The following is a 25608-nucleotide window of genomic DNA, read 5'->3' on the forward strand; positions in this document are numbered from 1 at the left end:
ATTTAACACATAGCTACATGCACGTATATGTATCATATTCCGATAATAACGTTGAATGGACCTAACGCTAGATATAAGTATGCGGTATGTTATCATATATAAATCATTTCACTTAATTTTTATATCGTTATCGCAATAATTCCTACATCAGGGAAAACATCGTTAAACATTATCTCTCGCCTAATATTATTCTTTTTCTTTCTCATCATTCTGTTCCTTTCACTCTCTCGTGCTCAATAATAATTAATATTCTTTTTCATCTTTAAATTATTTTTTTCTTTCTCTCTCTCTCTCTCTCTCTCTCTTTCTCGCTTTGTGTTGTCTTTTCTCATTACGCCTTCGTCGCCTAATATTTTATTCAGCGCTCTTTCTCGCGATATAGTTATTCACATTAGAAAAATTTGTACTCTTATAGGGGAGGTATCGAGGGACACAGCTGCCTCGCTGCTGTTTTATTTTCCATGATTAAGTTCGGGAACATCTTACCCAGTCTCGCATGCGTCAGTTTTCAAATCGAATAACATCCTCTCACACGATCTAATCGAGTCGTGCATATCGCGCAAGAACGTGCATCGTATGTTCGCGCCGTTTATCCGTCCTTGTAAAATGTCCCAATTCGTGTCAGATGTCAGCCAAGTGGTAATCGAACGAAGCGGGCGAGGTGTCCAGTCGCAAAGACGATATCAATAAGGATCTCGATAAATAAATCATTGCATTCCTTAATTCGCAATTTCATATTTCCGTGTGATATTTGAAGAATAGAATATGTAAATATGATCTTTCAGAATTACTCTTGTAATACGAGATAAAAAAATATTTATGCAAAATTATTTCAACGATTTGCAATGTTACAAAAATGTCGATCCTTTTACCGATAGAATAAATCGTCGTCGTGATTGGACAGCCGCAGGCCGCGTCTCAATGAAATTGGCACGGTCAAACGAAAGGAAAAACTTAGCGGTAAACTGGCGAGAAATCGGACAAGGAGTTCGGGAGATAATCAGTAAACGGAATAGGGTAGGATAATTCAGGTGGATGGCTAAAGATCCTTACAAACCGCAATCACTCTTCTCTCATTCACGGCCGCTAAACTGAGTCACGATTGCGTTCACGTTAGTTTTAAGATGAATTCCCGTCTGCTAATCTATTTACCATTTTAGCATAGGGAGAGAAATGCGTATCGTCGCAGATACTTTATATAAAGAGCCGCGACGCGCGGGGCTTATCGTGACTCCGACTAAGCTAATGGGAAATAGCTCCGATATAATGTATGAGTATATATGTATACATGTATTTTTTTACCACGTGCAAATGTACCTTAGTTAGGACGATTATACGAACTATGACGCCTATAAGAGCGAGTCCCTCTTCTTTCACGCGAAAAGGACCGATTAAACATGAGCGATTATAAGCCCTGCCAAATCTTCGATCAAACCGATACACCGCTATTGTTTATGTAATATGTATTATCTCGCTATAACGATTATATACCTGTATATGTATAATATCTATGTGCGTATAGTATATGTATTATTACCCAAACCGTCGTTACGACCGCCTTTTGTAAATTTATTCGAAAAAGCTCCGATCTCTCGCGCGATCTCAGCTTCAACATTTCCCTCTCCCCCTCGTTGCCCTCCTATATTTCTTGCAAAATCGTGCAGATCGCTGACATCCGCTCATCGTTTCTCGCGCGATCAATATACATACTCTCGGTGCTCGTTTATACTGTGATGTCATCGATTGTTCGTTTCTCCGATCCTTTTCTCTCTCTCTCTCTCTCTCTCTTTTGCTTCTATTTTTCTGCGAAGATCGTAGGAAGGCGAACGAGAGTCATAGGGCAGGGCAGTAAGACATGGAAAGGCTATCGCAATTCACTGTTTCCTCCGTTTCTTTCATCTCTTCTTATCGTTCGCAGCCATCTCATTTCTATTTTCTCTTTGTTTTTGTTTCTCTCTCTCTCTCTCTCTCTCTCTTTCTTTATTTTCTCCCCTCTTTCTCTCTCACCACCCTCAGAAAAGAGAAAAAAAAAAGTTTGAATGCGTGCGATGGAAGATAAAAAATGCAATCGGAAAGAAATCCGATATGCGCTGTTTCGAAAGAAGAGATGTTTCGTATCGTTCGCGAGGTCTTTGATTACGCGGAATGAAAATCGAAAATCTCACTCGTTAGATTAGGAAATAAATAATAACTCGTTAGTTATTATTTATTTCGTAATCAACATTTCCATTACGTGATATCTCAAAACAAAATCTATGATGATGATTTTCGCGATTAAATCAAATTTCATTTATGATTACGCGAAGCACATTTGACGTGTCGACAGAATTTAATAAATGCACTATTTACGAGTGTTTTCAAAAAAGTTTGATTAAGAAGATAATGCGATATTAAAAAAAAAAAAAAAAAAAGAGAAAAATGTTCGATCATTCTTAAATGTATATGTAGCTGTATATCCACGTCAAATGCATGATTCATGACACTATCGGCTTCGAGAAAACAGATGAATCAAATTCATCGTAAATGATATTTGTAATTAGAAATGATAAGAATTAAAAAATAAATAATCAAATGATGTAAATTACATCAGCGCGGAATTATTTTGTATAATTCTTGAACAATTATAAAGCATAAATGTTTTACTGAATATTAAAAAAATTTTTTTAAAGGCATAAATAAACTATTTAAATTCGATCAATTATTATTATTATTATTATTATTATTATTTTGAGAATTACGGCTTTGTTTCTTTTTATTCATCTCATCTCAGACAAATGATAAAATTTAAAACGATGTGCTGTTTAGTCGGCGCGTTAGAGAAATAAGATGGAATGAAACAGAAAGAAAACATCACTCGAAGCGCAGTCGTCAGAAATCCTCCATGTCTTATTACGAGTTTAATTACTACGAACAATCTTGGACGTTGATCTCCGATGGAGAGCGGCAATTTCTTTTTACACGTCTCTCTTTCTTCCTTCTCGCTTCTTTCCAAGAAAAACACCATACCTTTCATCACTTGCTCAAACTTCCCGTCGGTTGTCCCATTTGGTCCGCACTACCAGCATGATTATTCGCTTTTGCATCGCAAAATACTTGTGTCTACTATGATTTCTTTTTTGGATCGCTTCCATGCCTGCCGTCCGATCGGTTTTTCTCCTCTCGATTCACCTTAACGGCTAAGTAATACAGCTACTTAAATGTCTAAAATTACACGGCTCTCTAAACGAGGTCTTCCTCGTATCTTGACGAGGGCGGATGAAAGTGATTATAAAAGAGTATACATTCTATCTATATATGTATATAAATGGATTATAAATTACACCGACGACACGATTATATTCGAGTGTCTCGCAGCGACGTGAAACTTCGCGATCGATCGTACCCGAACGTCGGGCAGAGACTAGTTTTATCAAAAAGATCATTTTTTGATGCGGCACGATCGTCGATCTTGTTTAGCGCTCTCTTCGGCTTCTCACTTCGGATTTACGTTTCTTCCGTCTCTTCGCGAAAATTTACCATTTCAAACGAATCGGAAGGGCTAAGCAGAGGCGAATCTTCGATTACTTACGAACCCTCCTCGATATCGATTATTAACGTGTGTGTTTCCGAAATTTCCGACGTGAATTTCCTTAAACTAAACTTAACGACGTCTTAATTTTGATAAATACATTACCGTGTTAACTTTTCATACGACCCTTTTCTCCGTCTTCGTGATCGACGTGGCGATCGTTTAAAAAAATAGGGTACAAAAATTATTCATCTAAATTTGAGATCTTACCGAATCTAAAGTCGCTTTTCTCCGCATGTATTTTTCGTATATTATTATTATTTTTTTTTTTTATGACACAGCCGAATAAAAATGCCCGAATTACCTCTAAGAAACTTATATTGAATCTTAACTCTTAGCGTTTCGTTCGCGCGTTCACTCGAAGAACGCGTTGTATTTTTCTTCTTTGTAAAAAAAAGGATTCTACCCTTATAAGATCCACCGTGACTTAGCCCATATTAAAAGCGCGCGATGACTACGAGAGCGTATATCGATAAATTTCATGCGATCTCTCTCGGCCAAATTTCGTTTCGCGTTTTTTTTACTTCATTTTCTTCTTTTATTTTCGCTCATCTGCTCGTTATACTTAATTATAAAGACGCAAATATTACGGAGTTTACCTCACTCCTGTCGGCATCGCTGTCGCGATTGGTGTTAATTTACAGTGACGATGCGTTTTTTTTTTTTTTTTTTTTTTTTTTTTATGACAAAATTTATGTTGCACAGTCTTACGCAGGCTGTCCTCGTAACGTATACGTTGAAGAACATATATGTTCGTCGTTGATGCATCAATCCTTAAATGCGCGTAGATCAAATCGTGCTGCATACTTTGCAAAGTTTATCGGAGGATTAAAAAAGGCGAGCTATTTATATGGTATCACCATTCGCGCCACGTTACACATGAGAAACATCTTGTGTTACTCGTTAGAAAAATTTAGCACATTGTTATCGCACGGTCGTGATAATTTTACTCGTCTCGTTCAAACATCCGATTTAAAATACGGCATCAGATCGGTCGGAAAGTTTGAAGAGATTCCTCAAGTTTCCTCTCTCTCCAAATCGCAAAACTTTTTACTATTCCATATTGAACACGTCCAACGAGAAACTTGGGAACCGGGCCTAATCGAAGATTCACCAAGCGTGCACTTACAAAGTATTAACCTGTGCAAATCTTTCGCGACTTGAACGACGAGCGCGAATGGTGTTTTTTTTTCCCCCTTTCCCTAGAAATGACTATGCTTAAAAATACAAATTCGACAAGATGCCATTTACAGACGGCGCTATAAGTCTACTTGCGACTTCGCGCCGGGGTGGGGGATTATATACGGGATTATATATTACGGGGGTGTATATATATGCTACAATATGTGCGATTAAATGCACAAACAGGAAGGGAATAGCACATCCACACGCCATTCAAACACATCGGTTAACCTCTCCAAGGAAATGGTTGTAAACGGGTACTTTTGGTATCGAGGAATAGAGGAGGAGGGGAGGGGGAGGGAGAGGCCCTACTAGCGATTAATACGCGTCTCGTTAAATCCTTAATTACGACGTCGCACGCGCGTGTTGCTCGCATGTTCACGCTACGAGCTCGCGCGCGAAAGGTCGCGTGTGTACCGCCCACGCGCAACCCTTTGCGGCAAGCTGCGTGAAATTTGACGTTGATAAATAAAGGGGGGGGGGGGGGAAAGGATAAAGAAAAAGAGAACCGATTCTATCGTCCTAGAAGCGCGCGATTTCCCCGTCGTCGTTGATCCGTCGACGTTGCGATCGCGCGATGCGCTCGTTTGTGATTAATCGTCGATCTGCTTCTTGAAATCTACGAAGTTTCGAGCGTGAGCGATTGGCTCACGGCTCATGAGAGATGAGGTGGCAATGGTGGGAAGAGGGAAGCAGGTGCGGGTATAATCCGGAAATTATATCTCGGAAATGCGCTAACGCTGAGCCGTGAACCAATTGTCTTTACACCTTTCAGCCATTGTGCAATACTGCGTATCGATTTGCTCTTCTCATTCTTCTCTTCGTCCTTTGCTAACATTTCCTCCCCGCCTCCGCGTGTCGTCGTAGCTCTCTCTTTCTCTCTCTCTCTCTCTCCGTAGCAATTTTATATATGTATGTGTGTGTGTGTGTGTGTGTGTGTGTGTGTGTGTGTCATGGGGATTCGTTTAGGCCATTCGCCGATATAACGCGGTTATCGAAGCAGCGAATTCAAGTACGTGTTCTTGATAAATTAATCGCGGAATTCAAATTGTTAAAAATTTAATTTTATCAACTGAAGTGGTTTTAGATTGCCCATTTTTCTTGACATTTTTAAATACCTCGTATTGACACATTTTTAAACATTTTAATGTTTTTTATAAATGTTTTTTATAAATGTTATAAATGTTTTTTATAAATATTTCTGAGCAAGGAGAGACTTTCTGATTATTAGAAAATCATTTAAAAAAAAGTAATGTTGAATATAAATTTTCTATATTCGTATATATGGTATTAAAATTTCCAACATGACAGAAGAGAAAGAGATATTTGACAACACAATCGTTTAATATGACAGGATTTTAAATTCGCTGCTAGTTGTCACGCATATCGGTTATAAAATAGCGTAAGAAACCGCACTTCGAATCAGAGACTTTGTATGTCATTAATTAAGAGTTGGCGTTCCGCATATTTGCTTATCTCATGACTAGCTTGGCGATCGATTTCGCCGTAATATCTCCGACGTATTATAACGTTCAGAGAGACATGTGGAGGCGAGATGGCAGCGTTATAGGTTAATAACAACATTATGTACATTTGTACCTTGGCCAACGTATCCAATCGACTCGATTACAGCCGAGCTCCCAGTATTCGTTGAAAAATCCGCAAATCCAGCAATTTCGTGGCTACTTCCCCGAAAAAGGCCTCCACGAATCAAGCGATCGGGCACATTTATAAAACTCTTTCATAAAACTCGGCGTTACTTTCTCGCAGTGATCTAAGTCTTTCTAATAGCAGTTCTGTTTCCTCGCCATTTTTCGCGCGAATCTTCGTGCGTTGAGGGGTCGAGAGCTCGGCTCCTTCAATCTTAAAGTGTGAAAGACAGCCGGTGTGTGTACTATTTATGACGTCGGCGAATATGACGTCGTATTCCCTTGTCTCTCAAGCGGTGTCTTGTCCGAAACGTCCGGACTCGCCGGAACGTCCATTTCCCTCATCAAACGAATCGATTATCGCGAAAGCGTTGATAGAATGATATAGGGGTGGCGCACGCGGATGATAATCGAGAGACTCGAGGCATTATACACAGGAATCGCCGACGTGAGAAAAACAAAATCGCTCTCCAGTAGCGCACTCGATAAAATTTCTTCGTCGTTCTAACGTTCAGAGTATAACAATCATTAGGCAACGTACATTAATTACATCACTTATAGAATTAATGACGGAAGTGGAAACGGGATGGAGGGAGACGGACAGGACAAGAGTTCGATAAATCCACGGGCTTTAAAAGTCGACGTTCGCCGGAAAGGATTAGGAAGGGATGGGAAGGGGGTAGAAGAAGGGCAGGAGGGGCGGCGCACGTAGTGTGCGAAATTTCATATTCTGTCAAACTTAATCGGAACTCGACAGACGGGGCGCGGAGCGCGAGAGGAAAGCGCTGTATCTCGTCTCTTTTTCCCCCGTCGAAATAAATATATTATATCGATTCGATACCGAGATTCGCTTTCGCGCAATGTGAATCTCCGCGAGCAGAGCGTTGCCCTTCGCACGTCTCTCTCTCTCTCTCTCTCTCTCTCTCTCTCTCTCTCTCTCTCTCTCTCTCGCGTAAATCCGGCGCCTTGAAAACGCGCGCGTATCGTTTCTATATCCATTCTTCTCACTTTGTACGTCTTTCGATAAGAATGTAGCTTTCGTCGACGGGCAAGCTAGTGCCGCGGCGATTCGATCCCTAAATCCGCATCTCTAATACATCTCTTCTCTTCCTCTCTGCATATATATATGTATATATCCCTCTCTTCCTCTTTCTACCTCTTTATCTCTCTTTGCGCCTGAAAATATATTTAGACTGGAAAACAGGAGAGAATATATACCCATGCTGGGTCGCGTGGCACGATCGGGTTTTTGCTTCGCGAACCGCCGTATCACGAACGCCGGTATCCCGTATACGTACTCGAATTATGCGTTCGTAGAAGCAGGTGAAAAAACTTGGCGCGCGTTGCACCGAATGCGAGCCTTCGTAAGGAAACTCTCGTCTCGCGAAGGAGGAATATCCAAAAACGGCACGATACGCGCGTGTTGCGTGTGTGCCCGCAACCAGCCAATACTTGAAATCTGGTATACACGAGTTAACGTTCATTAACGAATTAACATCACAATCAAGCTACTACAAAGTAGCGCGTTAATCGTCACACCTTTGCCCGCCGACACAAAAAATCTTTTTGTCATCGTCGATCTTTGTGGCGGTTAACGCGCGGAATATGAAATTTAACATTTTAAAGACCAACTGTTCCCCGTTCTGAAACCATGTTGTTCTTAACATCCTCGACTGAGCGGTATGGTAACCGATAGACTCAGATAGCACGGAGAGATGCACGTTTCAGAGCGCGGAGCCATTGAACACCAAGGGATTAAATAACTGCCTTTCCTTCTCCAATGATACATATCTCTAATATAAAAGAAACAGAAAAACTCTAATATTGTTTTCAACGCAATAAATGTTCGCGCGCGCGATCTTTCTAGTACGGTACGTATAGATAATAGTGTTACACGGTTAACTATATATATATATATGTATACTTAATGTATATAACGCGCATAGATATACATACGCACTCTTATATGTCTATGTATCTAACGTATTTATGTGTGTTCGCTTATTAATCCTTATCATTAGAAGCACAAAACAAATCTCAAACACTGTCCGAATCTGCGCTCTGTTTGCAGAATGAAAGGAAACGATAAATCGAGGAACGAGCCGCTAAAAGCCGTGAAAAAAAGCGTAAGAATGCTAAAGACAAAGTCGTCGAAGCGATTCACAACGTATTATTGAACAAAACTAAGAAAAGTCTGCTCATGGAGGCGTCTAGACATCCGTTGCCACGAATTCAAATCCAGACGACGCGCGTTCGTTAACGATATTAATGTCGAAATATCGAATAAAACATGCAGAATATAATTTATATACGCTAATATATGTATTTAAACTATAATTTAAATGTAATTTAAAATAAATATACGAGTCCAAATTTAAAACACGGTGAAACTTTGTGTGCTAGAAAGTTTACGTCAAATAAAATCATCGATTATATAATTGTACAATTACTTTCTAAAAATTAAACGCGCGCGTATCGTCTGGGATCGAATGACATTGAAATGAATTGGCAATGAAATTGATCGACTAAAAAAAATATCGCTCACATGCATAAAACGGGCTCGTTGAATACGAATTCTACGGGTGTTGGCCACCTTTTTTCCTATCGATCACAAGAAATTATCACCATTTCGCGTACCCACGATTTAACGTCCGCTGATACGCTCGCGTAAATAATGCTGCGGGAAAATGTAATAAAGAAAAAGGAAAAATCGATCGATAATCAAAAGTTTTCGAGCTTTCACCGCAATGTTTAAAAATTGAAGAAGAAAAAAGAAGACATATATATTTTGCTGCACAATTGTGACATAGCAGCTGACATGATTGCTTATTAACCTCTGACTTATTGCAATAATATTACGACTAATAAAAACATCGTTACAAACATTGGAAAATGAATGTATCTCTGTGTACGTGTGTGTGTGTGTGTGTGTTTGTGTGTATGTGCGTGACGCGAGCGTAATTATACCGCGTGACTATAACGAGAGACCACGAGTTGATTAGCAGTACATTGATCCGGTGTTACAGTGCACAGAAAATTCAATCGATGAAGATCATCGTAAGTAGTCGAAGTATCAATTACTCGATGATACTCTGCGTGGATTTTGTTTCAATTTTCGTACCATATACACAGTATATGAAAATTATTTTATAATTCCTTCAAATATCGGCAAATCCTAGATTTGCTGTTCACAAAATTCATATTTACGACAGAATATCATCTTCTGACTTTTCTTGTATCTTCATTATTAAAATGAGCTTATCTCACGAATGGTTCCAGCCATTTAATCTTTATAATATCTACTGTTACCCTCAGTATTCGTCTTGTATTTTATCATCTCGATAACAGCAAATATTATATAACGTGCAATCTACGTGTAAAGTCTTTTATGGTTCAATTTACGTTTTCATAATTTGACGCCTGAAAATAAGACGTCTTCTTCTCATGTCTCATCGTCGATACCATAGAACGCGATTTTTGAGTGATTTATTTAACGCGTGCGGTTGCATATATGTATAAGTATATGTATGTATGTATGTATGTATATATATGTGCATATGTGTTTCTTTTCTTTCGGTATATTTTCATGGAGCCCGCATACGTTGCTTCGCGCATATCGTGACGTACACGTTAAACACACACATATACATATACATATATATATATATATATATATATATATATACATATATTTGTATATACATATATTTCGATATACCTATAGTTGTCTAGCACAGCTGTAAAGACTCTTACTCGCTAAGAGACAAAAATTGATGATTCTTAAACATACGTATTATTTATTTTTTTCATATAATATATAGATATCTATTTATATATATATTTATTTATATATATATATTTTCGTCTATTTATTTATTTTATATATCGAATTATTTAAACGAACTTTGACCGACGAGAAAATCGTTCCCTCACGTCCTATAGCCACGTCAAGGCCCCGTGAAAGGGTTCCGATGAACAACCGATATAATATTATTATGATTAGTACGTAATAAAATTTTTCCGCTCCTTCCGTCTAATCGTCTCCGGACATTCACAATATGACACGATAATCTATCACTAGGGCGATTCGTTCGGTCGTCAACCCGATTTGTTCGAAAACTCTACTCCGACGCGATTCACCTTGAACCCGCGTTTCCGACCGTTTCCGGTATAAAGCTTTCTTTTCCGGTCTAGACATTAAACACTAGCGCTTTTTCCCAAGATCGAATTTCTATTTCAAGATGTTTCGATCTTGGCCGAGTCCCTTGATTCAAGGTCAACTGGCGTCGGAGAAGAGTCCTCGAGTCGCGCTCGAGGCTATTTGCAACCCCGACACGAAGCTCGAGAACAGAATCTCGCCTTCAACCCTTTCCTCCCCCTCGCTTACTTCCTCTTCCATCTTTTCTTTGGACGCCGGGTGAACGATCGACGGAAACGAAAGAAACGAATGTCTTAACTACGAGAAAACCGTCGTTTATTATAAACTTACTATTTATCGATGATTCAAACCTTCTTTTCTTTTCTTTTTAATTAATATGACTATACGCTAAACTCTATTCATAATTCAACCATTCATAACCTCTCTATTCCATTACGGAGACTCAACCCCCTTCTTCCTCGTTCTTTCCTACTCTCTCGCCTCTCCCCCCCCCTCCCTCCACCCTCCTCCGTCCCATACAAACGTACCACGAACGCGCTATTCGGATTATATAAAATTCACAAACTCGGGATATATCGATTACTCGGTACACCTTGGACCGCGAGAAAGACGGCATCTGGTCGACGAATATCTCGAGGCTCGCGCGATGAAGTCGTTGACAAGGTCGCCGCCACCCTCGTCGGTACCCTTAGTCGTCCATATAAAAACACTGATATACAAAACGTTCACTAGATCGACGTTAAACGTCGGCGAACACGGCGCGACGAGAATAGTGTATATTTATGCGTAAAAATACACGAACGTTTCAATACTCCGTTGATACGCGGGATGCTCTGTTGCTTATCATTAGCCTGAGTGCCGAGAATTTTTTTTTTTTTTTTTTTTTTTATATATATATATATATAATAGCGAAATTCCCCTCGCGAAAATATTCTCGATAGCGCAAAATGTTCGATAAGACGCCAATGCATTTGTCGGCACGATCTTTCGATTGCTACTACACGTGTAAAAAGGTTTCTGAAAGATTTGACATTCAAAATCACTGGTAATACTCATGAGGTTCCAGACTATAATAGTCGCTGGCAACGTTAGAAGCGTTTACGGAACACCGTCCATATATTGGATATGACTAGCTTTCTGGATACAGGATATTTGAGATTTATAAAGTTTAATTTGTCAGAAGATGGAGAACTTTTTTTTGAACGGAGTCGAACAACGGTCTCATTCTCGATTTATTTTTGTCATCTATATATTATTTATTTTGATATATTTTTTGATATATTTTAAATTATTGAGATCGACCGATAGATTTTTCATTCTTCCATCATATTTCTGCATCAACTGACTAATGATGTATCGGCCAGTCTGCAATTATTTATATATCACAGTGCTGTGCTCTATATGAAGCTTATTATATGAGGAACCCCATAAGTGCTAAACTCTTTTTCTAATCTTCTATAAGTGTCGCGATGTCTCTTTCAAAGATTGTCATCATTTCTTCCGAGATTTATTAAAAGATTAAACATTGGAAATCACTGGGAGATGTATTTATTCTGAATGCCAAAAGATCTTTCCGTAAATTCTACTTTTACATATTTAATAGCCTTCTTAACTCGAAAACAATGCGCTTCTTAACTCGAGTTCTTGTAACCCTTGTCTTTTTCTTTCTACCTTCGCATCGATCATTATGTCAGGCAATCAAATATCGAGCGATTTTACAGCAACTTTAGAACAGCAAAACTTCTGTAACTTCTCGTCGCGCGATTCCACCCACGCCGTCGATGAAAATAGCAAAAGTACAAAATCGCTATAGTAATTATCCGAATAAAAAAGATTAGCCTAATGTGTAACGTTAATCTTATCAACTACGGAGCTAAGTGCGTCGTCGTGCGTCGACGCACGATCGATGATAAAAAGACACTTGCTGTCCTCTTAGAAAAAAAGCAGCTACGGCACCGTCTCATAATGAAAAAGTTATCCTTTTTCATCCTCCCTTCTACGCGGCGATTTTTCTTGTATACAGTATCTGCCGTAAAGTAAATTCGTCGTTTCTCTACGTTCCGGGAATCCGCCGATATCAGATTCGAAAGAATCCAATCTGGGTTTTTCGTCTGCGTGTTTGCGCATGAAATTATGATAGAAAAGAGAAAACTGAACATGTTCCAATCGTATCGCACGTTGCCGATGTAATCGATCGTTGCCGCAAAATTTTTTAATTCATTTATTTAGAAAGTCATTATTTTCCCTCGTAAAATATGTATGCTATTTGTCTCATTCTCATTATTTGTTTTCATTAGCGATAAAACAAAATCTCTTAGAATAAATAAACGGTATACGTTACTTTTTCGATATGCTACAATATTCTTAAATTATTTTCAAATTCAAACATTCTCAAGTTTTCTATTACATTCAATAGATATAAAAAGGAACACAAAAAAAAAAGATCGCTAAGAAGAAAAAAATCTAGGATAATCGTATAATTACAAGGTGCTCTCCCCTTTCTTTATTACGAGTCTATGCAACGATCGCGTGAAATGAACTCGATCGCGTGAAATGAACTTGATCGCGTGGATCCGTGCAAAGCCGCGATAAATAATTATGAGTAACTTTCTGAAATACACCGCTAAAGCCGTGCATTAATCCTCTCTGCTCCTTTCTTTTTTTTCTTTTCTTTCGATAGGAACTCAGAAGAGCGAATAATAGCGCGTACCGCTGACTAATGTGGTTCTTATTAAAAATTGAAAGCAGTAGGGAGTACAGGCGACGCGTGTATCTATCGTACACGCATCTTAAGACATTAAGGAAAACTTCTCGTACACACTTCCGATCGCACAAGGAACTTGAAGCGGCTTAAAACTGGCTGCCGCATTCATTTCGAATAGAATTTTTCATTTATCTTGACAAACGTGCAAATGCATTGTTAGTTTTCTTCGTAAAGATCAATAATTGCATTATATAGATAATATTTTGCGAATATACGTAATTAATCGAAAACTAGATAAAAATTATCTTTCGATATATATTGTAATATAACTTCGCGCAAAAAGGCAAAGGAAATTCGCGCGTTTAATACAGTGAGACTTTAATACAATATTTTCTAGACTTGATTTCATACATTTTAAAGGCAACTTTGAGAACATTTCGATGAACGAAATTTTTATCGTGCGTGAAAACGAAATTCAAGTTCCTTCAGCAATCGATCGACTAGGCGTAGTACTGCGTTTAATCTGCGTTGCCGAAAAGTAGCGAATTGGATAAAGAACAGTATAAATATCAATTGCAAACGAAATTTGAAAAAAGGGCCGAAAAATATTAAAAACGCTGCTTGCTTGGCAATTGCTCATTTGGCACTCTGAGAAAACGTACAATCGAGGCGAAATGATCGGAGAAGAAGGACTCAGACGCGATCGTCCTTGTCTTCGGCATTAAACGCGCGAGAAATTAATTAATAACGCGGGAGTTTAATTCGCACTCAGAAAACGCGCTGTTGTCCATCTCACTAATGTTATTGGCTATCCAAGGAAGCTTTTCGCATCGATAAATCCTATAGAGACGCGCGTTCTCTTGTGCGCATACGTTTCTTTCTCTCTTTTTTTTCTTTTTTTCCGCTTTTCACTCCCCTCCCCTCCTATTTCTTCATCTCGCTCATTTACGATTTTGCGATGAATCATAAGAGAAACTGCACGACTACTTGAAATTGATGATTTTTTTGATATCATCGTAAAATAAAATAAAAATTATACTAGCTAATAATGTAATTTGAAAGTATGCGTTCTTCTTTTTGTTGTTTTACGTAATACATATACATTTCTTTCGCTATAAACATTATATATGTAACTAAAAATTGCATATGAAAAGAAATAAGCATCTAATATAACTTTTTTTGAAAGTTTAACAAAATATTTCCGTGCGTCTGGAATTGGTCGCATGATGCGATAAAATAAAATTCAAACATACATCCTTCTTAATAATTCAAATAGTATCAATATAAAAAAGAATTTATGTATTGCTTGTATTAAAAACGCGTCACTCTTACAAATAAATTAAACTTATAAGTAAAAAAAATATTTTTTTTTTTTTTCGTTTTCTTAAATGGATTTATAGTAAAAACCAACAGATTTCCTACATAAAGATAAATCAAACTAGCCGCACAGCTTCGCGATCTTCATCATCATCTTCATTGTTCGCGTTACGCTTCACACATACGGGACATTATATTATCTCCTATATATACTTTTCTCTCTCGGGCCGTATGGATTAAGTATATATATATTTTTTTTTTAAATCGAAGTAACGTAAAAAAGGTACACGATCGACTATACTATCTTGAGAACGGTGGGCGGTCTGTTTGTGGGACGGCCGCTATTGTTGGACAGCAACGACCAGCATCGCCAGAAAAAAAGAAGGTTCTCTTCCTCTTCAAACACTTGCTTCTCTCCCACTTAATATGTTATATACACTGGGGCTACTTCGGACGATCACGACTTTCCGCGAGAATCGTCCGATACTCGATCGAGTGATTGACGACGGGACCGAGGAGCGTTCGCTTTCGTCTAGACGAGAAAATCGTGTGTACACAGCGAGAGAGAGAGAGAGAGCGGAAGTCTGTCTCGAACGATTGGTTTCCTCTTCTCGATGATTTACTTTATTTTACGACTGGCGCGCAGCGAGTCGATAAATTTCGTCCGTCCTTTGATAACGTTCCCTTGTCCCGAGTCACGGAAAGTCGCGACGCGCGCCCGATCGAATCAACGTTGAAAACCCATCGAATGAGTCGCAGATCCTTAAACAAAATCAACATGGCCGCCATAAATGTATAAACTAATAAAATGTAAAAAAAAAAAAAAAAACAACGTTCTCGATTTATCTAAGTAACAAACGATAGTTATTTCTTTTTTCTTCCCCTCTCAATCTTTCCTAGAAGAAATAGCCTTTTTATTTTTATACATGAGACGTTTATAATAAAGGGAATCGATCTATTTTTTTTCGCGTCTAATATTGTTCATATCCGCCTAAATTTATTTTTTGCGTTATAATTTTTCTTTAAAGCAATTCAACTATAAAACAGGAGACGGCGAAATCGTTGTACGAAATTTTTGAAAAGACGATTCTGCTTTGCTAGTCAAATTATGTATAACTCTGATATTACACAGATCTTGTCAAAACAAAAAAATTTATTAATTAAAAATCTATATCAAAGAATACACGGTCGCAAAGAGAATCGTCAAACGCGTATATTAATGAAAAATTAATATACTGCCACTCACATTTCAACGAATCTCACGATAAATGCCTAAAAACTTAGAGTGACATACGAAAAGATGCACTAGTTTTGCAAACCTCGTTAAACGAAAATGTCGACGAGTGCCGAGATTCGGCGTCTCCCGTTTAAAAAAAAGATCAATCTAGATAAACCTACACAATCGATATTAAAAAGAAACGTCTTAAATATCTTTATCTTCATTAGCGATACGGGAACGCGCCAAGGGGCTCGCACGTACCGTCTCGTTTGCTACCGCAAGATACAAATTAAAAACCCTAAAGGCTCATCCAGAACAGCCATTGGGTAATCACCTCCCCCCCCCCCCCGTTCTGATTATATTAAAAGAAAAATTCCTAAGAGATTACAAAAGGGAAAAAAAAAAAAAAAAAGCTATATCGACCGAAATGAAAGTCTCTAACAAATTAATGATAATACATATATCGGTGGATCCGGCCGACGAAACGCTCTAAGGAAAGATCGCGGCCCCTGAGTGCGTTCGCCATTGTCAAAAGTCTCCTACGAAATGGAAGGAAGGATTCTAAAGCACGGTCGTCCGGAGCAGAGAGATCGATCTGTAGAAGAGGGGACGCAGATCGGCCGCGGTGCGCAAACGGCGGCGGTTCGCTAAGTTCTCTAATGGTTACGGCCACTGGCTGTAGAGCTGAAATTGCTCGCGGGTGAAACAGGCCGAGAGCGGCTTTACGAAGTGTGCGTCGACTGCCCTGCAATGCGGGCAGGCGAAAACGCGGCTGTAGTCCGAGTAGAAGTTCAGTCGCTGATGAGGGTAGATCAGGGGTTTCTGACAGCTGTTGCACTGAAACGAAAACGGAACGATTCGGTGCGTTCATTTCGCGAAACGTCTACGTCGAAGAGGCTATAAATCAGCGATCGAATCGGAAAACTTCGATAGTTTAATCTCGTATCGCACGCTTGAAATATTTGCATTAAATTAATGGCTTTAAAATGATGAATGAAGAGAATTTGAAAAAGATTAAAATAAAAATATCAGTATAATCTCTCGTCTGCATTAATATCAAATTGAGAAATATAAAAATACGTTTGCGAAAAAAAAAAAAAATTCGACTCTTAGTTTCAACTCTATAATTTTACGAATAACACGAAATATTACGCTATTAAAGTTTTTAAAAATTTTTTACCTAACCGAATACGAGAAAACGTATCGTCGCACGCAGCGATATATCAACATTCGTGAGTTGAAGGGTCAAGGTTTGATCGGATTGACTGGTCACGAATTCGGGACTTACCTTGAGTCGCTCGCTGCAACAGGGCATAGCAGCGAAGATATCGTAACTGTACATGGTACCGAGGACCAGGCTCGAGCCATCCCACGGTTGGGTACAGAAACGACAACGTACAGGCTGGCCGCCGCTGCCCTCCAAACAACTCATGCACACGGCTGACAAAAATTGTGTGCGACCTTCGACCTTCACCTGAAATCAAAGAACCGGACGTGCCATCGTAATCTTGCACCATATGCAGCATGTTGCGGTTAGAGAACACGACAAGATAAAAAATAAATCGCCTGACGATGACTTTAATTTCTTGCAAGATTCTATGTCAGCTAAATTTAAAATCGATTAATTAATTAGTAATGAAAAACTAGAAAAAATAAATTTATTTCCATTATAGATAGCTGTGTGTATCTGGCTATTGATCCGCTAGAGAAGAATAAAGAGAATTTTAGAGAAAAATTTAAGATATTTAGCAAATTAGATAAGCATTTTGCTAATAATTAAGATATTAATGAAGCGTTTTCGAATATTTGATAAAAAAAGAGAACAAAATAAAACATTAAAAATTTCTTTCCGATAAGATAGCTTAAAATCTCTCAATAAATGACTTATTAACAATTTTATATAATTTTTTAAAACTATTTATTATATCAACAAAAAATTTTGCATTTATAAAAAAATTTGTGAAAGTCGGAGGTGAAAACACACGTACCTCAGCACAAGCGGGCGAATGTTGTCTGGGTGACAAAAAGAACGTCCCGTCCACCAACGGGTACCTGTCAAAGACCAACATGGCAGCGCGACAAAGAACGCACGTAACTCTTGACCATTGCAAAGCTGCCAATGTCGACAGGATGAAGCATCTGGTGTCGTCGTTGCCGTGATTGCCCTCGTCTTCCATCTAAAAGCAAATTATTAACAAATATATTATTATATGCAATTACGTTTCTTCTTGTGTGTATAACACGTTATAATATATCATATGCATCGACATTTTTTAGTAAAAATAAAAAAACACCAGACTATTCTTCGAGGCTTCTAATTTATAAGTATAAACTCAAAGATTCAACGGGAAATATCGCTGGCGTGTATCGCGTCGAGCAAAAGATTTCGGGATAGCTTGAGCGGAAGCGATAGCCGATAACAACATATCACATATTCCTTCGCCCGATCTCGTTTCCGGGTTGCAGGGCGCGAGAGTGACGATAATTTGAATGCAAAATTTCCCATCTGGTGGCTCGTATGCGCGCGCAAAGTAATAACGTCGGCGAAGTCAACAAAGCTTCGCCGCTTCCTCCGCCTGCCCGCCTTGGTCGTTAAAGAGTTCCGTGAAACGTTAGCCCCCGGGAGGAGAAAAGGACGCGAATACTGATCCTGATACTGCGGTTGTAAAAAGAGCGACGACGAAGGCGGCGGTGAGGGTGCAAAATCCGAAGAATGCAGCGGCATGAATCTCGATAGCGAATAAACTGCGAAGGCGGTGGCTCCGAAACGCCATAAAGATTTTCGCAACGAGCAAGAAGGGTGAGTAGGTGGAGAAAGGACGCGGCGGTGAAACGCGTTTTACCTGGATCAAGGCACTAAAGGGCAAAGCATACAGCGTAGCGATGAACACGCGCGCCTCGAAGGTTCTCATAAGAAGCCAGAGAAAAGGGGCAACAAGAAGGTATGAAACGAGGTATTTCCAAAAGATGCTTCAGTGAATCTTAACGCAGTCTCGGGAAAGTCTGCTAAAACTAAAAGCAGAAGCAAAAGTTGAGCTAGTGGTGAGTGTACATGGTAAAAGAGAACCGAGAAGGGAAACGAAAACGGCGGTGAAAAAAAGCACAAAGTTCGTAGTCAGAATAATTGCTACGGAAAAGAAAACTGAAAAATGCTGAAAACGTCAAAAGAATGGACATGACGAAAAAGTAGAAATGTGCGTTTTTACGGTACGTCGATAAATGTTTATAATTTTCATTAAATAATCAATCATTACGCTTTGCGAAAAAGAAGAAATAAAATAAGAAAGAAATACAAAAGAATAATAAAAAAAAATTTTTTTTTTAAATCTGTACATAATTATAATACATTAATGTGGTTAGTTTTTTTTTTTTAATTAATAAAAAAGATTTAGTTATTTTAACATAACAGCGATAGTTTTACAGCAACAGAATCGTATAATCGCACTTTCCATTAATTTTGTTAAACTAAATGCTGAAAGATTTCGAAAGATCGAGAAAAATTTTTCATATCTTATTTCAAAAGCCGAGGCCAAGTATCTTGGTTTTGTTCTCGTCGATACGTGACGTCCTGTACATCTGTAAAATTCCCTATTGAAGATGAAAGTATATTTCTAGATTGCGAAGAGGTCTTCGAGTACACAATCGTGCTCGGTGGAGAGAGTAGAAGAAAAGAAGAGGATGTAAACGAACGACGAAATGAACGAAAGAAAAGAGAGACAAGAAGAGAAAGAAAAAAAAAAAAATATCGAGCCTCGTTCGACCAACGCATTCGAGGATTCGAGAGGAGAGCGGGAGTCCTTGACGCATCCTCGGATGCTCGAGAGAACTGTATGGGCCACGTACATCCATTTATCCGTCCATCCATCTCTCGCCGTGAGGATTCAGCGCCAGTGTCGAAGAAATAAATTGAATTGGTACGTCGTGAGTTGTTCGGGTTGTCGCATCGGGTTGTCGGGTGTGCGATCTGGGCATAAGATCGTCGAGAAACGCTCCAAGTTTTTACGACTACGATTAAAGGGCCCGGCGTTGTGCAACGTTGATACGACACAATACACTTGCTGCGATTTTACGACTCGTAAGCCTATCGAGCGAGACTGAGTGCGAAATACGTTAGATGAAATACAGGAATTGCTTTCGAGATGATGAAGCTTATTCGAATGCGATTGCACCAGACATAATTCAATAAAGTATTTTATTAATTACGCAAAAACATAAGATTATATTTATTCAACAATTGCAATGATTAATTGAAATTTGCATAATCGCAGATTTATGACGTAATTACGTATACATTGTTTTAAACAAATCAAAAAAATACGATTAACTCACCGTATTTGATTTTAATATAATTCACATTCGCGCGTATCCTTTGTTTACATTTTTAAAACATTTTTAGAAATCAGCAATTAAAAAGATAAAATTAATTCCTAAAATATTCGGCCGATGTAAAAGGATTTTCAATGATCGCGACAATAGTGGCGAAAGGTTAGCGAACTCCAGTAATTTCGACGAGCCTGTCTAAAAATCGAAGGAAGGGAAAGGCGCCGGAATACGACAGGGGTGGATCGTAAATCGTGGTGTACCGTAAAGAGACTTACACCGGCGGCGTCGCGGATTATCGGAATTCAATAATGCGGGACGATACAAATAAATGGAAAAAAATCTATCTTGCCGCCGCCACCGCACGCTCGACGATGCAAAATAATAAAGAACTGATGTTAGTGTGAGAGAGGCTGCAAGATCATATCTTCCCCTTTATTATTCGGCCCAACTTTCCATCGATTGCGATATAATAAGATCCTTGATAAAGGATTACTCGATGAAAGCAAACTGAGAGAAACTTGAAATTGCAACATCTTACATAATCTGACATTTCGCAGTTATTAAATTAAAATTTTCTCTTACTCTGACTAATCAAAAATAAACGTGAATATCCACAGTCTACTTACGCGCGCAATGGAGATTTATTAATTAAAAAGTATTAGTTAGAAAGTTATACTATAAATTGCGACGAAGGATATTTCATTCTCCCGACACGATCTTATAGACCGAATTAAAAGTCTGAAATAATTTTCTATCAAAGTGGAGGATCGTGAATTCAACTTTACTGCACAAAGATAAAAGGAGGAAGAGGAGAAGGAGATGTGTATTCGGTGCTAAAACCGCTTGACTTCATTTTATGTACATTGTGCGAGGAGACGATCTTCATAGAAACAGAAGTAAAAAAAAAAAAAAAAAAAAAAAAAAAAAAAAAAAAAAAAAAGGAGATGGCATTGGGAATGCAGAAAAAAGGTACCACTGGGAATTTTTTAGGGTTCCTAAGGACGCCCTTATTTAGAGCCTTAACATCAGCGCGGACTCGGCCATAGGACGCGAGACGATAAAAGGAGGTATATAGGCGAGCGTAAAATTCGTTACGATCGAACTTCGCCTACTTCCGTTACCATCTTAAAGAAGGAAGGAAAGTAATTACTTACGAGAGAGAAAGAAGAAATGTAAGAGGCACTCTTTGATTCTACAATTTCTATTTTACCTTACGACAATATGAACCTTATTATAACAAACAAACAAAAAAAAACAAAAAAAAACTCATTCTTTATACTTGTACTGTTTTTCAAAAATCTAGTATAATATGTAATAATAACATATTAACAAAAAATTTATCAAAATTAAGATATTATAATTCGTGATCAAAAATTTTCATTTTTAAGAATGGATATTTATTACATCGTTATAATAACTAGATTTTATAATTTATCGTAATTATATTAAATTAGGAATAAGGATTCAATTCTCTATATAATTAATAATCAACATCGTTGATTTTTTTTTTTTTTTTTTACGATGCTTATTTTCAAACGCAACAAGAACGTTTTTATCCGATTTATTTAAGAAAAAGCCACAATATTTTATAAACCTCTTATTCTTTCGCAAAAAATACTCCAGCTAACACAGGCTATTAATCCGAAACGGAACCCAGCAACGTTCTAAAAACATTCGAAGAGTGCACTCGTTGCATTCACATTTAACGCGAATGCGAGCTGGGAAAACGAGCCTCCTTTTACTTTCTTTGAAAGCATCGAATCGACTTCAAATAGTTAGATGGTCTACAAAACGTACGATTTACGAGCGGTGTGATAAAGCAGCGAGAAAAAGAAACGGTTTTATTTAATCAATTTTTGCAAAAATTCTTTAAAATCTTCTAATTCTTCATTAATCACAATTAAATAATATTTATAAATATCCATTATTTTTTACTTAGTAAAAAATAATGTAAGTTTTATGTTATTATATTTAATTGTAATTATATTTAATTAAATACAAATTTTTACATTATTAGAGTTAATAAATTTTTTAAATTTTCTAATAAAACATTATATAACATATATAAATTTATTATAGTAAAATAAAATATTAATAGCACTTTTATACTCTGTAATGTTGAATAATATAGGAGACAAGAGCCTAAATCAATACAATGTAATCCAAGTATTAACTTGTAAAAACTTATAAGCCTACAAGGAATATAATATTGTAGTGTAATTCCATCATGCAAAATTAATAAAGCCATAAGTTCCAATTCCGGATGATGAGAGCTGATCCGGAGGCTCAAAAAGTTAGATGGAAAATAGAAAATCGGGGATCACTCTTACAGAAACAAAGGGATTACTTAGTAGGAATGTCCATGTATTACAGCCGGAACAAAGGATTCGCGAAAGATTCCCCGAAAGCATCCGCTTCAACATGGAAGGGTGCGGCGGCCCGGAGCGATAACAACTTTTCGCTCAAACTTCTTCGCTTCCCCAACGAGGGGTACCAGTTCGTATCATTCTCCATGCAAGTGACCCACTGCCGGTTACCGGAAAGACGGGCCGAACAAAGAGATTCAAGCCGAGATGTTCCCTCTAGCGTAAAAATAATCAATGGCAATCTCTTCGAGACTTCATTTCCAGAACTCTTGTGATGGTAATAACCTTTTTTCGAGCTTCCTTCTCGATCTGATTATCTGTGCTTCGTGCATAATCAAAAATTTTTGAGACTTCAGATTTATTGTTCTTTATTTAGCTTCTAATGCTTCTAATATCGCAACATTCAATTGTAGTTATAAAATTCGGTCACGTAATAATTGACAATTGGATTAAGGAAAAGCTGGAAATTTACTAATTCGAAAACCAACGATTATTTCCGATAACGTTCGCCCGTATTCTCCGATATGGCCTCTAAGCGGATGCTATTGAAGTAAGACCGATAATACGACTTTTCTCTTCGAAGCTTTCTCGTCTCTTCGAGAAAGCACCCTTTCTTCTTCCTTTTTTTTCCTCCTGCACCCTCTAGGGAATCATAGCGGCATCTTCGTCGATGCAAGTGACCCACTGGCATTCAGGAGAGATTCGAACAAAGAGACCCTCCTCTCTCCGACTCGTGCTTCTTCTCGCGTGAAAATAATCGATGACGCTACCCGGACGCTCCGTCGTTCTCCTTACTTTTCCTTTCTCCGGCTGACTTCGCTTTCCCCTTTGAAGTAAAGGGAGGTCGCCATCACACGGGAAAAACAGAAGGGGAACCAGACAGATATCGAGACCGAACAACGCCCGACGGAACTTCCTGAGTGAAATTGCGGTCCCTAATATTATTGACAATTGATACGACACACGCCTCGTGGCGCTCCTAGAATTTTATCGAAACCCTACTCGCGAGAGAAATTGCCTTTCTTCTCGGATAGTCTCGTTCAGGGTGCGGAAATATTGTGTGGATACCGCGCATATAATACAATGCATTCATTGCGAGGGAAATGTGTTATATATGCATTATCTAAAACATAATAAATAATTCTGAAACATTAACATGCACTTATAATTTATAAATTATATCAGGTTTCAATTTCTTGTAATGAAACTTTTTTAGATACTGTACATATATGGAAAAAAAATTAAAATAGAAAGGCTCATTAAAAATAAAAGGCCTCGTGTGTGCTGTTCGAAATAGGAAAAGAAAATAATAATTAGGTATATAATTGTGACTAACATGAAAAGAAGATATTATTTTCTCATGTAAATTTCGACGGCAAATGCAAGATGAAGAGAATTTGTAAAAATGCAGCTTTCTAAAACTTTTTAACAACGTTTTTCTCGATAGCACTTTCTATTTTGTTCCAATTAAATAAGTTGCTTTTTCTCTGCACCCGCGTGATAGATCGATTATGTAATTGCGATAACAAAGAAAAAAGAAAAATGATCGCGACAAATTGGACGTCATTCTAAATGCGCACAGCTTTGTAACAACTGCAAGAAGTGAATATTTCGCCAAAAAAAAAATAACAATACGGATGTACGAGAAAAGACTTTTTCTAGCATTCCCATCTTGTTACCGCTCGCGTATGTTATCAGATTTGTGATGCAGCCACGTCACGTATTCTCCCCCCGATGCATTAATTATTTATCACTCAGGGTGAATTTACTCGCGGTGGTACAACGTCGATGTATAGTCGGCGATATATAGCGTGTTCGCTTTAGCAATGAAAAAATTACGGCTTTGATCGAAATCTGTAACAAGCATTTTTCATTTTTTTTGACAATCGCAACGGATTGCTGACCAAACATTCGCGTAGAAAAAAAAAAAAAAAAAAAACTCGTAAAATAATAACGCGTCATAACGTACGGGAAAAGCTTTTCAAAACTTTACGTATTAAAAGACAGAAATATTGCACAAGCTAACAAAATATTTTACAAAAATGATAAGATTATAAAAAATAAATGAGCTTGAAAAGCTTTATATTTCTTGATAAACTGGTCCGATTAGATTTCGATAGCTATTGACGAGACATCTTCTATTGTAACATTGTCATCGATAAGTTAAAAAGGGAGACAGTAGAGCTTTCAGTTGCTCTTTTGTTCGGAGTCGCGCGCGCGCGCGCGCGCGTGCGTGTGTGTGTGTGTGTGTGTGTGTGTGTGTGTGTGTGTGAGAGAAAGGTTTTTCACGGTGCATATCGCGAGAGAATCAATAAGCACGTAAGAGTCGCTGTATACCTTGTCAAAAAAGCCCTTCGCGATTCGCAAAAGATAACTACCCATGGACGAGCTCCCCTCGCGGATTATAGGCGGAATTAAAATGGGAGGCCAGATGAAAAGCCCTTTTTTCGCGTGCGTTGACTCTCGGCTTCGTTTATTCGCGAGCTGATGGAGCTCAGAGATTCGAAATTCGGCAGGAGAATCAAGTCCAAAGCATTACGAACAGACACGTTGTCGCTTTTGTGTTTCCTACCTGCGCGCAGTATCGATAATCATTTACAATCTAGATATCTAGAACAGTATTAAAGAGACGCGATGAGATTTCGAATTACAATAGTCATGTCAATGCCATCGGTATCATAGATCTGATAAAGTACTGCAATTATTTCTATTGCATTCATCTTACATATAAAAATCATATTTAAATTTCTTAAATCGCAGATAAAATTTACACACGAGTTTAGAAAGAAATTTTATGGCAAATTATTTCATTCATAAGACGTTATTTCATAACTTTGATGAATGATTCAGGATTATTAAAATTAAAAATACAATGTAAACTAATTAGTTTACAAGCTTAATATTCTTTGCAATAAAAGCTTATAAAATTTATATTAAAATCTTAAAAATAGCGATGCCTTTTGTGTGTGTAAAACTCTTTTAAGTATTCCAGCTTTGAAGTCTTCAAACTACATAATTAAAGTACGGAACACTTCAATGAGTCTTCTTACTCGAGTAAGCAGCGGAAAAATATTCGTTAACGACCCAGAGGCCAATCAAAATTTTGAGATAAGATGAAGAT

At 37.9% G+C, this 25608-nt stretch overlaps 1 protein-coding gene across 2 annotated transcripts in view; it reads right to left on the minus strand.

The window, feature by feature from the left end:
• Positions 1-1959: 1959 nt before the first annotated feature.
• Positions 1960-25608, minus strand: part of LOC138940388 (headcase protein-like) — a 159354-nt gene continuing 135705 nt past the window's right edge. For both annotated transcript variants that reach the window (XM_070309257.1, XM_070309258.1), the window contains 3 exons: positions 17787-17975; positions 17087-17272; positions 1960-16635 (listed from right to left, as the gene is read on the minus strand). In XM_070309257.1, coding sequence (XP_070165358.1) covers positions 16462-16635; positions 17087-17272; positions 17787-17975 — 549 coding nt within the window. In that variant the 3' untranslated portion in view covers positions 1960-16461. The remainder of the gene's footprint in view (positions 16636-17086; positions 17273-17786; positions 17976-25608) is intronic.

The sequence above is a fragment of the Polyergus mexicanus genome, unplaced genomic scaffold (assembly GCF_030449975.1).
Source record: "Polyergus mexicanus isolate NDT 795.1 unplaced genomic scaffold, iyPolMexi1.0 SCAF_16, whole genome shotgun sequence".
Classification (NCBI taxonomy): domain Eukaryota; kingdom Metazoa; phylum Arthropoda; class Insecta; order Hymenoptera; family Formicidae; genus Polyergus; species Polyergus mexicanus.